This window comes from Neovison vison, chromosome 6 (genome assembly GCF_020171115.1).
Source record: "Neovison vison isolate M4711 chromosome 6, ASM_NN_V1, whole genome shotgun sequence".
Classification (NCBI taxonomy): Eukaryota; Metazoa; Chordata; class Mammalia; order Carnivora; family Mustelidae; genus Neogale; species Neogale vison.
This window is the reverse complement of record NC_058096.1, coordinates 119,502,824-119,518,267: the sequence shown is the minus strand read 5'-3', so window position 1 is coordinate 119,518,267 and position 15,444 is coordinate 119,502,824. Positions and strand designations below refer to the sequence as shown.

The following is a 15,444-nucleotide window of genomic DNA, read 5'->3' as shown; positions in this document are numbered from 1 at the left end:
TGAAAGTTTGTATTTAAAAATATCACAAACATCTTTAACAGTGAAAATTTCAATGTGATAAGTTCCATTGCAAAGCAATTTTCACCTGAGTAGATTTTGAAATTTAGTGCTCATATACTTGGGGGGAGGTGGGGAAGGAAAGACCCACTTGTATAAGATACTGAGTTTAGAATTGATTCTTTCACACAGATAACCCAGGGGGTTGAAGAAACATCTGTTGTGACCTTCCCAGGACACATGATGCCTCTCTTTCTCCTGGAAATTTGTTCTGACATTAAGAATTCTCAGTATCCACAATATTTTCATTTAGTTACCCATTCAAGCATAGCAACCCAATTCATTCAGTTTTATACAACAGTGTCTACATTATATACATGTTTAATTATCAATAGGAAATAGAAAATAAAAATTTACAGTGACTGAGAAAGGTCAGAAAATGGGATAGGAAAAGTAATACTGTATAATCAGAATATCCTATTATCCTACCAGTTTTAATGACAGGGTTTTTCCTTTATTAGTTTAAATACAAAGAAGGCATAGGGGATCCCAGGAAAATAACACTATATATCAGAAAATTCAACGTGCTCCACCATCAGGATTTCCATCACACATTTAATTTCTTCTGTACAATTTTTATAAACGTGTTTTTCTTTTCAAAATCATCAGATTTCCAGATTAAATTCAGCACTACACAGTATGCCCTTGAAGTAAAATGAGGTTACCTGCTTTATTTGGATACCAAGTTCCCTTCCAGACAGCATTAAAATAAAGACAAGACTACACAGATAAAATCCAGTATAATTCAAATCCAACAATGAAAAATTTCCCCCATATTGTTGCAAAATTCGTTCTACTGAAATGCTTTGCTACAATAATAAAAAGCATACATTACATATAAAAGATACCAGTGTACTAAAAAGTGACAGAAGTGGACTAGCAAATCCTTCAAAGCACATTATTATATAAATGACTAGCATTTAAAAACATTTCTCCTATAAAATGTAGGTCATATACATTTATAAATTGGCGGTTTTATTTCTAAAGCAGTGATGTGTGTGTTCAAATAGTTAGCTGTTCTGTACAGTATAATATCTACTCAATTCAAACTACAATAGGTTTGTCTTTCTTTGTATTGAAGTTGAATAAATTCATCTGATCAGCTGAGAAATCAAGCTTGGAAAATAAGTATCTAAAAATCAAAGTAGAAAGTTTAGAATTATTGAAATGTAGCTATGAAATATGAAGAGAACTATTTCACAATGGAGCTGAAGTCACCTCAAAACTTATGGGCTTGAATCTAAAACAGAAACAAGTATTAAAATCCAAAGCAAACCACAAAGTTAGGTAGCAGTACAGAAGCAGGAAAAAAACAAAACAAAACAAAACAACACACCCCCTTCCTTCAGTGTGATGGGCACTAAGTTTTGCGGTCTTCCTCCATCTTGCAGAAGAGTGGTAAGGCCATTCAATGCTTAGTGAAAGTGAGTACAGATGAAGTCAGATTTAGCCTGTCTCCCCTGCAACTTCAATTATGCTGTGTAAACAGTGTTATGTTCCAACAGGAGGAACAATGGAATTTGCTTATAAAAACTGATTAAAGAGAATCATTATTAAATGAAATAAGGATAATTACTCTGAAATGTTTTTAGAACTTTCCTGATGCTACTTGTAAAGTTAGCACTGCTATGTATTATTGCTTACATACAGTACAACATCATATGCCTTCTAACATAAAGCAGTACTGTGATTTGTTTGTACATATTTACAGATTCTTAAAAACAAGCTGTAAAAACATTACATACTTTCAGACAATACAAATTAGCACATTGGTACTCACTTCAAAACAAATGGAATGCATAACATTAATAAACATCATAAAGGAAGACTCACATAAAAGTCCTTGATTGTCAAGACACGTTTATATATAAACTCTAACTGTGCAGAATTAAAGATTCAATCATAGGTACATCCTTATTTGATGAACCGTATTTACAGCATGGTATTGCATAAAAAAATAAAATAATGTTTACAGGGTTTTACTTTTTTATCCATTGGATTAAAGAAAGCAACAAACACAATAAGAAATGTTTGTCTGCTTTAGTTTTGTTTCCTACCAAAGTTTAAGTGAAAAAAAGGAAACATACGGTTTTATTTGCAGAATATAGCAAAAACAACTGGAAAATTATTTTCCCTGAAATAAAGCAATTTGAAACGGAAAAAGTTTAAATTAAATTGCAGTGTCAAAAAGTTTCTCATTGATTATAATAGTGCTTCTTCAAGTAATTATACTGTGAAAAAAACAAGTTCTACTTTAAGATGTTCTATGTCTAAGAAATGTAGTACTACAGTAATGCCTACTTTTAAAGTTTCCCGGCTTTTTTTTTTTTTTTTTTTTTAAACAGCCCTTTAAAAACTCAAATTGGTAAAATGAAAGAAGTGGCGAAAGATCTAACCTAACTGGCACTTTGCAAGTTTCTCTCTCCTGTGGAAATGAAAGCCTACCCTGAGCACAAGACCTCTTTTGCCTCTCAGCAAGGGAAAATTACCTGACCACTGACAGTCCTCAGCCAGAGCTAAAAGGATGGGTTTCTATAGTACCAAGTAGAAAATCTCCAAGTAGATCCAAAAGATTTAAGAGCCACTCAAATATTCTGAACCAAATGAAATATGTACAATAAGATGTTAAAAAAAAAAAAAAGAAAGCTTTTAGAAGATGTTTAACAGATACTCCTTCATCTAACACAAATCTGTTTCCAATCTTCAAACATAAGAATAGGTCCTAAGTGAAAAAGCATATCTCACTCACACAACCAAAAGCTCAATGGTATAAGAGCATATTTTAACAGAATAATTTGCTCACTGAGAGAAATGAGAAACACAAATTGCAAAAGGGTATCTCATATCCTCAATATTCTGAACTATGGCAGCACAAAAGGCTACTTACTTTTACTATTAATGCCCAGATAGAAATGAAGTAACTTTCTACACCCAAGTGGGGAAACCCAGACTGCTGAGATGTTTATCATATGATGATAATACAAGGTAACTCTGGTAGGCGTTTAGAATTTCACAGTTAAGAGAGGGATGACTACTATACTTAAATGGTGAATCAGTAAGTTATGCCAAAGTATCGCTTTTCTCAAAAATGCTTATAATGTGGTAGAAAAGTCTGCCATTATGTAGATTTAAAGAAATGTGTTGAAGACAGGAATGCAACACCTGCACTTCTGCTTGCCTAACTACCATTTGCAAAGGCCTTCCTTCCTTCCTTAGCTTACCCTAACTGCTCAGCAGTAGAGTCACATTCTAAAAACTGTGCTGGTGATGTTAAAACATCAACAAAAAACTAGATATTGTACCAAGAACCACATCAAAGTTGTTAATAGGACAAAATTTTTGACCAGACTCAAAATAAAAAATCAACCCAGGAAATAAAGGCCTATTATCAAATAGTAGTATGAGAAAAATACAAATGCCTATATAGGATGAGCACAGTTTCATCTTTAACATCTCACCTGAACAAAGCCTTCTTGCAATTGTGTGATGTGTAACACAACACACATCATTCTTAAAAGTCAATAATGGCAGAACTTAAAATATCTACTTCAAAGAAGTCTAAAATTCTGGAAAAATTTGGCAGCAAAGAAAGCTGTCAAATAGGAAAATTAGTATTTCAAGCAAAGCTTAATAACCAAAGTACAGACGAAACCACATTAAACATAATTTATACTCATTATCATAAAACACCGAAATATTCAAAATAATGTAAAAGATGTTAAGGGTGGATATTTTCTTTGTTCCCTTTCTTTATGAGAACACTCTTGGGATAATATTAAATAAAAGAAAAAATAATTTAAGTGTACAACATTCTATACTGAAATAAAGACTGCAGATCTACAGGGCCAATATAAATGTTAAAGTGGAAATTAGCAACAATAAATTTTCACCTTCCAAGGATATTAATTTTCGATTATTACTGGTGCTACACATCAGTATGTGCATTGTGACAAAGTTGTTGGAAATAAACAAAAAGCTGGAACAAATTAAAGAGGATAATAATATAATAGAACTAATGTTATTTTCCAAAAACTGTAACTGTCCAATGTGTAACTCAAAACCGTCATTCTTTAGAAAAGCATATATACGTGTTTATATAAAAGCACTATTTATTGTACCATGCTGTATTATTTTAAGACAAAGTATAAAAAAAAAAACATTCGTGGTATAAGGATAAAGTCTGTAGTTTATTTAGATTTTGAAATGCAACAAAAAGTTTCCGATCACTCATCTAGCTGAAAAAGAAACTGTAGTTACTAGAATTAGTAAACACTTTTGGTTTGTAAAATTGTAATGAGCAGTGTTCATTAAAAAGTAATTCAAGATAAAATAAGCAATTAAAATGCCCATTTCTTTAGTTTCTCTGGATACTGTTTAATTATCCAATCTATCAAGATTCTAGAAAGAGAAGGATTAAACCAGGTTTTACAGTTCCAAAGATACCCAATTTCCTTTTATTGCCAAAAATTAAAATAGTCAATTATGAGATGATTATGACACAACCATATCAAACCTAAAAATCTAATTTTTTTTTACTTTGAGAAATCAAAAATACCAAATAGATTCTAAGTGCTCTATGTTAACTGAAGTGTATATGTAAAGTAAAATACAATTAAGCTTTAAAACGTGGAATATACATTTTGTGTAAGCATTATGTTCTTGGGAATGTAATCTACAGAATATCTTTTTACTAAAACTTCAAAACCTTGATACCTGCACATGAAAAATCATAAAAAATATCTAAGTACAACTGTACAAAGAAACTGACACCAATATGCATACTTCCATAGAGAAGTGAATGCTTCAACAGTTAAGTATTTTGGTAAAAGTTCTGAAAGTATGCATATTTTAAAAGTAATTAGGCTTTTAAATAGTGGAATCTTAGACTATCAGATTTTTATTACCTTTTTTCTCCAAAAAAAAAAAAATGTCAATATAATGCAAAATGAAAATCAAGGGTATATGGCATATCATTCTTTTTAAAAGGTGTTTTCTTGGTTTCTTTTTTCCCCCTACAGGACACGCTAATTTATTTAAGCCATAATCTCTTGACATTTAAACTTTTAAGTTCACTCTGTCTGTAAAGTATACTCAGATTCCCTGCTGAAGTGCAATGACTATGCTGAAAAACTTAGAAACAGTATGAGTAAATTTCACACAATTACTAATCTCCTAAGAATGTACAATGTTATCAGTTAGGAAACAATTGTGCGAAAGTCTTTTTTTTTCCTTTTAAACTTGGTGTAGGTGGAATAGCAAGTTTCTGTTCTAAAACAAGTAATGCATTGCTTCTATAAAGGTGACAACATGTAAGGCAGTTCAAAGAATGCTAACCAAACAAAATGCAGTTATTGGATTATCTTGCTATTCATATCAGCTTAACTTGTTTTAACGCATTGCTCTTAAATCTGTACAGCACTCCATTTTACACAGAGTAACCCCACTCTTGATTAATCTGTTCTAAAGTGCCAGTATTATTTACACTTTTTTTTAGCCAAAAGTCTGGCCAGTTGTGGCATCAGGTGAAGATGTCATCCCAGCTCTATTATCATTTACATTCACCAAGGGAAATTCTGGAAATTCAGCACTTGTCCCTGGTCCCCGAAGGTTCACCTGTCCATTGGCAGTGCTAAATTGAGTAGCTATTCCAGCTCTAGATCCATGATATGGAGCACGGAAGGGCTGTTCAAAGGAGCTCATTTGGTAAGCTTGGTGGACAGGCTGAGCCTCAGCTTTTTTCTGAGAAGTCACTTGATCCAAAAAGTCCTGTGTTGATGTGGCAGAAGCATGGTTTGTCTCATCACCTGAAAAGGGAAACGAGTGCTGTGAATCACCAACTATTAGTCCAAAGTGGGACTTATCTGGAGTTGTTCTTAGTGGAGAATTCATTCCTGATCGAAAGCTGTTGATGGGCATGGCTGCATAGACTTGCTTGTCTATGGAAGAGAATGCTGGCTGATTTGGAAGGGTCTGGTTATCAGTCACAAAGTTAAGGCTCGGGCTATTCAAATAGGCATCATTTTGGCTAGTTCTGTCCAAAGCCTGCTGCAAAAACTTTGAGTATTCCTGCAACATGTTGGCTTTATCTGATGAGGATGCTTGGGAGCTTGATCCAACATTCTCTGCCTGGGTGACCTCAGGGACTTCTGAAGAATTTATTGATATGCTAGAAGTCACCTCAGTGTCTGCAACACTGAAGGATATCTCATGCTGTCCATTAGCTTTATGGGAGTAATGATCCAAGAGAGTCTGCAGTACCTCATCTGGAATAACATTTTTGTCATGGTTACTCTTAATCTCCACATTCAATGCCTGTGAATCTAGTATGGACGCCGTAGTACTTTCGTCAATGACACTTGCCACAGCCGCTTGTGTTACAGAAGGCTGAGAAGCTATAGTACCCACATTCAGCGCATATTCCCTACTATTGTTACTTGCTGCTTGAAGATACCGCTTCTTCTTCAAAAATTGCATGGCATCATCATAATTAGTGCTACTGTGCACAGGTTTACTGGGCCCCTCTTGCAAATTATCAACCTGATCAATGTCAGCGTTGCCTTCTGAATCCAGCAAAGCTTGTTTATCCACGAGTTCAAAAGCATACTTTGAAACTTTGCTCTCTTCGTATGTGGATAAAGGCGAAATTGTTTGATTTTGCTCCAGTGGCTGTTTCAGACTTCTCTTACTATTAATTTTTTTGAGAACCAACTTAGGTGGATGTATTTCTCCTGATGCATCTTCTAAATGCGATCCCCCAACTGAAGAATGTGGCATTTCAACAGCATACTCCGCTACCATATACTCATCTTTTACTTTAGTACTTGAAGAATAAAGAGGCAAGTAATCATTTTTGTCTTTCTTCAGGTCAGACTTGTCCAAAGCACTCTCTTTGTCCATCCCAGATGATTTTTTCTCAGTTTTCTGCCTTTTCTTTTTTGGCAGTGAGTTATCTTTTGGTGATGTAGAAAAGCCAGAATCTTCCTCAGAAGTCAGAAGGCCACCTTTGATGGCACATCTGTTTAGTTTTTTGTCATGATTTTCATGGCACATACGTTTATGTTTCAATACACGATCTGTTCTGGAAAAATACTGTCAAATTCAGATTTTGGCAGTCAGTTTTTTGTTTTAGTTTGTGTTTTTCATCAAGCAAGAAAAGAAAAGAAAAAAAGCAATTAATATGAAGGTAGATATAAGTATAATAAAATAAGAAATTCCAAACTAATTTGTTCAGCCAGTTGTCTAGTGTAAATCTGATCAGCAGCAGTGGGGAAGTTCTTCACATGGTTCTAGTAGCAACGTTTTCTAATTTAGTTTAACAGAATTTATTTTATGATCTTAACTAGGACAGAAGAATTTCAATGTCTATCATACCTCAACAAAGTGATTAAAAAAAAAAAAAAAACCAAAACACCCAACGAAAATGAACATTTCAAACCACCCCTTACCTGTAAACAGTATTCACACTGGTAAGGTTTTTCTCCACTATGAGTTCTCTTATGTCTTTCCATGTGATATTTTTGTATGAATCTCATACCACATTCATCACAGCGAAATGGTTTTTCACCTAGTACATAATACAGAAAGTTTAAAACAAAACCAATATTGTAAAATAATGAATTACTTTACCACAAAAATCTCTAAATAAATGGCTCTTAAAAACTGCCATACTTTGCTCTTTTTAATGACAAAAACTTTGTTCCTATATTAAATATATCATCCAATGTAATTGTAAAAAATATTTTGCTTTATAAAAACAAAAGACTGGCATGTGCCGTTAGAAAGAAAAGACTGAAGGCAGGTATATTCAGTTTCCCTACCTTTCTATGTGTGTACATAACATACTCTTTCCATGAAGACCAGCAGTACCAGGAACTTAGAGCAATGTGAACACTGTTTCAGTAGAGTAGCTGATGCTTTACATCTTTTTTATTCAATTATACAAAATAATGTTTTAGAAAATTCTTTGAAAAAAGAAAATGTTACCCATATATAGTTCAACTCAACTCTTGGGTACATCTTTTCAATTCTTCATTTCTTTTCAACAATTATTATGGTTAAATGAAATCTGAATCCTAGGAAATATTCTTAAAACTCTAATTTATTAAAACATTAAAGAACTTAAATTAGAGACCAAGTTTCAAAAGGTGTTGTTTATACTGATCCTTTTTTCTCAACGCAAACCAGCATTTCTCATGTCCTTTTGGGGAATGAATCAAACTGAGTACTGCTAATCAGACACACAACTCCTGCCTCCACCCCCTCCACTTTATTTTTTTAAAGTTTCATAAGGACTGATTAGCTGTAAGGAACCATTTCTATGAAGATCTAGAATAGTTTTTACTGATAAAACCACAATCAACAGAAGGATGTGACAGTAAGTTATCTTGAATAATACTTTTTTGGGAAGCCACTGTTTCAGACATTCAACCAAATCTTACTGAATACTTGCCCTCTCTACCCATAACCCTGCTGTAGGAGATTAAAAGTATAAGATCCATTACTTGCCCTCAAAGAGCTTAAAATGTTATTGGGAAAACAAGATAACACATAATAGAGAGACAACTAATAAACTATGTCCAGCTCTAGTTTACCTTTACAACATTATTTCTCACTACCTCTCCTCTTAGAAAACTTTTCCTCTAGCCATCAAAATACCCATCACCTTGCGCTTTTCTACCTCTGCTGCAGATTCACACTGCTCCTTCAGTCAAGAATGCCCACCTAGGGGTGTCTGGGTGGCTTAGTTGAGAATCCAACTCTTGATTTCGGCTCAGGTCATGATCTCAGGGTTGTGGACTGAGCCCCATGAAGGACTCCACCCTCAATGCAGTCTGCTTGAGAGTCTTTCTCTCCTCTCCTTCTGCCCACCCCTCCCTGCTCCGACTCTCTAAAATAAATAAAATATTTCTTTTTAAAAAGAATGCTCACCTCTGTGTGTTCAAGGTGCCACACTTCCTTCAAGTCCCAACCCATATCCTCTGGGATTCTCTGCCCCACTCTTCCAGGGGAAAAGTATCTTTATCTTTTCTAAATTTCCACAGAACTTCATCTGAGCCTCTCCTATAGCTCTCATTACTATTACTGTCATCTCAGTAATTATTTTGTACATCTCTACTCTACCAGATCACATTTCTTTTTTGGTCTGAATCTGAGTCTAAATTATCTTCACATCTTTGCATCTTTGTGCAATTTTCAAATGCCAAATGAATAACATAAATGGTTATTACAGTGGATTATTACTGGGGAAAATGTTACTGAGCTGGTATGATTTGGAAAAGCTTCTTGCAAGTATTTAGAATTTAAAGTTAATAGCACCTTTTTTATTTTTTTAAAAGATTTTACTTTATTTATTTATTTATCTGATGGAACACAAGCTAGGGGTCTGAGAAAGGGAGAAGCAGGCTTCCCACTGAGCAGGGAGTCTGACATGGGACTTGATCCCAGGACCCTGGGATCTTGACCTGAGCCACCCAAGTGCCCTAGTAAATAGCACTTTTATTTTTTTTTTTAATTTTTTAAAAAGATTTTATTTACTTACTTGAGAGAGAGAGAGTGAGAAAGAGAGCATGAGATGGGAGAGAGTCGGGGGAGAAGCAGACTCCCGGCTGAGCAGGGAACCCGATGTGGGACTCGATTCCGGGACTTCAGGATCATGACCTGAGCTGAAGGCAGTCGCTTAATCAACTGAGCCACCCAGGCACCCTGAATAGCACTTTTAATGAATAGCACTGTGTATATGATTAAAGCCAAAGAAAGAAAATGTAGTAGAAAGTAACAGAGAAACTAAGAATTTAGTTACTGTGAAATGTCCAGGAAAAATGGTGCCTAAGAAAAGAATTTAATTTGGTGACGATTACTTGAAACTTTCAAGAATTCAATTTCCATTTTAAAAAAAAAAAAAAAAAGGAAAGAAAAAAAAAAGAATGTGTTTTCTGTAATTGCTATGGAGTTACTGAATTTTAGGGCTGAAAGAACCACAGAGACCCCAAAGGCTGATGGTGGTTTGGCAAATTGCTCTATGCATGCCACCTAGACTTTAGGACAGAGTAGTTCCACTTCTGTACACTGGGGTTTTAAGTAAGGACTCCAAGAGTTCAGAGGCTAGAAGAGCTTTACACAACTAATCGAAGCAACTTATTTCACAAAAAAGGAAATACTGAATTTCAGAAAAGTCAAGGCACTTGGCCAAAGGGTTAGTCAAGTGAATAACTAATGAAGTAATGGAAGCTGGGAAAGAAGAGTACTTTTTTTTTTTTTTCTGTTTAGAACACAATTTTTTTCTTTTCTTTTTTAAGAAGACCACTTATTAAGAAAGTTGGGAAGTGAAAGAAATGAAGGAGATGAGAAGCAGTAAATTAGGAGGCAGGCAATCCATTCACGAGATATGTACTGGTAAGGATGGGGAAACTGATTTATCTGAAGCCAGAAAGGAAGGAGCCAAAGAAGAAGAGAAACGAAATACTAGAATAAACTGAAATACTATGGTTAATAATCAAACGACTAAATCTCAGAGGACCTAAGATGGAAAGGGAGGGTACAGGTCATGTTTTAGAAAAAAATAAACAACACTTCCATATTTTTAAATAAAGAATGTAGATGATAGAGCTTATCAAGGTCAGAAGTTAAAGTCATTTCTCAAAAGTGAGAAAGGATAGAGGAGAAAATTAGTGAACTGATCAGAATTCAATTAATTCTGCATAGTAGTCATGGACTAGCAGACTTACTTTGTTTAAGATGGTTCATATTCTCCAATTAGATCTACAAATTTCTATAAATCTCAGAAATTGAGAACCTAATCCTAAAATTCATTTGGAAATGCAAGGGATAGAGAATAGCCAAAACAATCTTGAAAAACAAAAACCAAGTAAGACTCACACTTCCTAATTTCAAAACCTAGTACAAAGCTACAGTAATAAGTAAGATAGTGTGGTAATGGCATAAGGATAGACATATATACCAAAGAACAGAAATCAGAGTCCAGAAATAAACCTTTACATTTAAGGTCAACTGATTTTCAACAAAGGTGCCAATACCCTTCAATGGAGGGTCTTTTCAACAATGATGCTGGAGCAAATTATCCACATGAAAAAGAACAGAGTTGGACCCCTACCTTAATCACATATAAAACTTAACCCAAAACAGATTAGAGGCCTAAATGTTAGAAAACTGTAAAACATTTAGAAGAAAACATAGAAATATCCTGACCCTGGATTAGGCAATGATTTCTTAAACATGACAGCAAAAATCCAATCAACCAAACAAAAAATACAATGTACTTCATAAAAATTAAAAACGTTTGTTCTTCAAAAAACACTACCAAGAAAGTAAAAAGGAAGAAAGGTAGCTGCTGCGGGAAATAGTTTGGCAGCCCCTCAAAATGTTAAACAAAGGATTACTGTATGTCCCAACAATTCTACTCCTATATACATAGCCAAAAGAAAACAGGGACTCACTCAGATACTTGTACCTCAATGCTCATGGAAGCGGTATTCACAACAGCCAAAAGATGGAAACAACTGTGTCCATCAGCAGATGAATACATAGGTAAAATGTGATATATACCACAATGATATATTATTCAGTCATAAAAAGAAATGGAATTCTTCATGGATGAACCTTGAAGAAATTATGCTAAATGAAAGAAGCCAGACACGAAATGGACAAACATTGAATGATTCCACTTAGATGAGGTACCCAGAGCAGAAAACACACAGACAAAAGTAATAGAGGTTACCAGGGACTGGGAGAGGGAGGAAAGGAGAGTTATACTGTTTAATGGTTAGAGGTTTTTGTTTGGTCACACAGTACTGTAAATATACTCATGCCACTAAATTCTATGCTTAAACATGATTAAAATGATAAACTTCCATTTTTTTTTTAAAGTGAAAACATAACCCAGGGAAGGCGGAAAAATTACTTGCAAATTATACATCTAACAAGGGCTATACAACCAGTATATGAAATGAACACTTACAACTCAACAGTTAAAAAGACAAATAATCTAAGAATAGGCAGTGGGTCTGAACAGATACTTCTCTGAAGATATGCAAATAGGCAATGAGTACATGAAAAGATGCTCAACATTATTACTCATTAGAGTAATGCAAATCAAGACCACAATGAGATACCACTTCACACCCAATAAGATAGTTAAAATAAAAAAGATAATCACAAATGTTACCATGGATGTAAAGAATCTGCCCATATTTTTTTTAAAAGATTTTATTTATTTGTTTGAAAGAGAGAGAATGAGAGAGAGAGAGAGAGAGAGAGCATGAGAAGTGGGAGGGTCAGAGGAAGAAGCAGACTCCCTGCAGAGCAGGGAGCCCGATGCGGAACTTGATCCCAGGACTCCAGGATCATGACCTGAGCCGAAGGCAGTCGCTTAACCAACTGAGCCACCCGGGCGTCCCTGCCCATATTTTCAAGACCCATTTGAGGTTCATCTTTTAGGTTACATCTGATACATTTCTGGTTCATCTGAGGTTCACGTGAGGTTCATCAGTTTTCCCAACACAATTTACTGAGAAGTCCTACTTTTTGTGATCACTTCTTTATCAAAATTGTATACTAGTGATTTCCATGGGTCTATTTCTAGACCTTCAATTCTATTCTGTTTCATTGGTCTGACTATACATAATCCAGAATGAAAACATTTTAGGGCTTCATTATATACTTTATCATCTGGTGGAGCTAATCCCCCTTCTTGTTCTTCCAGTTTGTTTTATCTACTTTCCATATTATTTCAGAATTATCTTGTCTAGTACTTAAGGGTGAGAGGAAAGGACAGCTGCCTGAAATGTTTACACTAACTTACAAAAAACTGATATCCTTTATGATGTTGACCTTTCTCACCAAAAAAAGGTAGGGGGGGGGGGGGTAATGCCCTCCTTCCATTTAACCAAATTTGGTTTCATGTCTTCAACAGTGTTTTAATGATTTCTTCATACGGGATTTTCCCACGTTTCTTGTTGTTGACACTGTAAATGAGGTATTTTCTTCTATTATATCTTCTACTGTGGGTGTATACAAAATATATGGTTTTCTACTTCACTAAATTTATAAGTTTGCAATAATATTTCAGTTGACTCTCATGAATTTTTCAAGTATAAAATAATGTTGGTTGCAAAAATGGTTTTTTTGGCCTGTAATATTTTTCTTTTGTGTACTTCTGCTGGCTACTATCTCAAACATCATATTAAAAAGTAATAGTGATAATGTGCTCTACGTCTTATTCCTGACCTTGGCACTTTGGTATGTTTTTTGAATAAAAACAAAAAAATAAAATGACTGATACATATTTCACTAAGAAAAATAAACACTTCAAAGAAAGTTCTTTAGAAGAAAATCCCTTTATTGTTTTTCTCTTGAGGACCAGGGCCCTTCCACTAAAAAGAAAGACAACCTATACAGCATTTGAGTGATTTTAAGCATACTTGAGATATAACAAGAAGTTTGTAAATACTACTTACAATTCAGTAAAGCAGTAACACGGGGAGGAAAAAACAAGGTGTTCCACTAATGGTAATTTCTAATACTCAAGAGGCCTGGGATTTCTCTTAATTGCTGAGACCACAATTTCTTCCCACTGTGGTGTTTCTCCCTAGTAATTTTAATACTGCACAAATTGAGCCTTTCTCTCATGTCTGATCGTTCTTCACAATTCCTTCCTTTACTTTCTGAGCTCTAATCAAAGTGGCCTTCTTGCAATTCCTAGCACTAACATGTTTTTTCTTTCCTTTAGGATCATTTTCCCCAAAATTCCTCCCCAAACCACTTCTCTGTTATGATAGTGAATTGCAAAGTGCTATATACTCAAGAAATGGTATCTACTGTTCTGATTAATAGGATGAAAGACACAATTATTTTAATAACGAAGTCTTCATAAAATCTAACCTATGCAAAGTTCACATGTAGTAATACATACTGGACAGCAGAAGGAATCATCCATCTTTAGTAAGTCATAAAAAAGGGTAACTATAACAAAATTTACAACAATAAATATTACACTAACCAAAAAACAATCATGCACTACTGTGACAAGCATTATAAGTACTTAAAAATACAGGTTCTACAGCCAGACCAGCTGGGTTTTAATGCTGGTCCTCAGCATTTCTCAACTGTGAGAAATTGAGCATGTTACTTAAACTCTTAGGACTTGATAATCTTATCTGTTAAGTAAAAATATTAATAAAATGTGCTTCAGAACCAAATGTTAAATGAGATAACCTGTGGGAACTAATTTAAAAATGAAACCCGGTACACTTAACAGCTCAATAACTGTTAGGTATTAAAAATAGAAATGAAGAGGTTAATTAATAAATGATTATCATTATACTTCCATATTGATTATAGTTACAACCCATTAGCTGGGCTATATATCCTAAATGTTTAAAACATTCTTTTTTTTTTTTTTAAATATTTTATTTATTTATTTATTTGAGAGATAGACAGTGAGAGAGAGCATGAGCAAGGAGAAGGTCAGAGAGCGAAGCAGACTCCCCATGGAGCTGGGACATTCTTAACTTACACGATAAATTTTGGAAAAGGGAATAAGGCGGATTATTGAAATAAATACATGGGCTAGTAATCATATATACTCAGTTATTTCCTTAAAACTTTAGGGAATTTAGAAAATATATCTTTGGCATATAGTCTTTCCAGGAGGTTTAACAGATCATTTATCTAAGAAGAATACATATACAAGCATACCTACACAGCAGGATTCAGTTCCAGACTACCACAATAACCAAATATTGTAATGACATGAGTCGAATGAATTTTGAAATTTCCCAGTGCTATACTGATACTCTATTATAGTCTATTAAGTATGCAATAACACTGTGCCTAAAAAGAGCACATCCCTTAATTTAAAAATATATTACTGCTAAAAAATGCTAACCATCACCTAAGCTTTCAGCAAGTTGTAATCACTCATCACCGTAACAAATATAATAATGAGAAAATTTGAAATGTGACTGAAGTGAAGTAAGCAAATGCTATTTGAAAAATGGCACTTAATAGACATGCATGAAGCAGAGTTGCCTCAAACCTTCTTTAAAAAAAGAAATGCAATATCTCTGAAGCACAATAAAGCAAGATATGCCTGTACTGTGCAGGAAACTATATTCTAGAGGAAATAATCTGAGACTAAACTCTTAACCAATGAAGTATAAATTAGGTCATTACATAAAAACTGTGAAGCTGCCACAGTAATACAAAGACATGTCAGTTAAATCAAACTGAAAACAAAACAAAAAAACCAGAAGTCTTAATTTGACTAATGAGAAAAGTAGTTTTCCTGGGTAGCAAAGTTTTAAAAACAACCTTTCCAGTAGAATTGAATGGCTTTCTTTCCCTAGAATAGGGGTCAGGGAGAAACTTCAA

The 15,444-nt window shown here is 34.3% G+C and overlaps 1 protein-coding gene across 2 annotated transcripts in view; it reads right to left on the bottom strand.

The window, feature by feature from the left end:
- Positions 1 to 46: 46 nt before the first annotated feature.
- Positions 47 to 15,444, bottom strand: part of ZNF148 (zinc finger protein 148) — a 125,110-nt gene continuing 109,712 nt past the window's right edge. For both annotated transcript variants that reach the window (XM_044252143.1, XM_044252144.1), the window contains exons 7-8: positions 7,503 to 7,621; positions 47 to 7,146 (exon numbers count right to left, since the gene is read on the bottom strand). In XM_044252143.1, the coding sequence (XP_044108078.1) occupies positions 5,548 to 7,146; positions 7,503 to 7,621 (1,718 nt within the window). In that variant the 3' untranslated portion in view covers positions 47 to 5,547. The remainder of the gene's footprint in view (positions 7,147 to 7,502; positions 7,622 to 15,444) is intronic.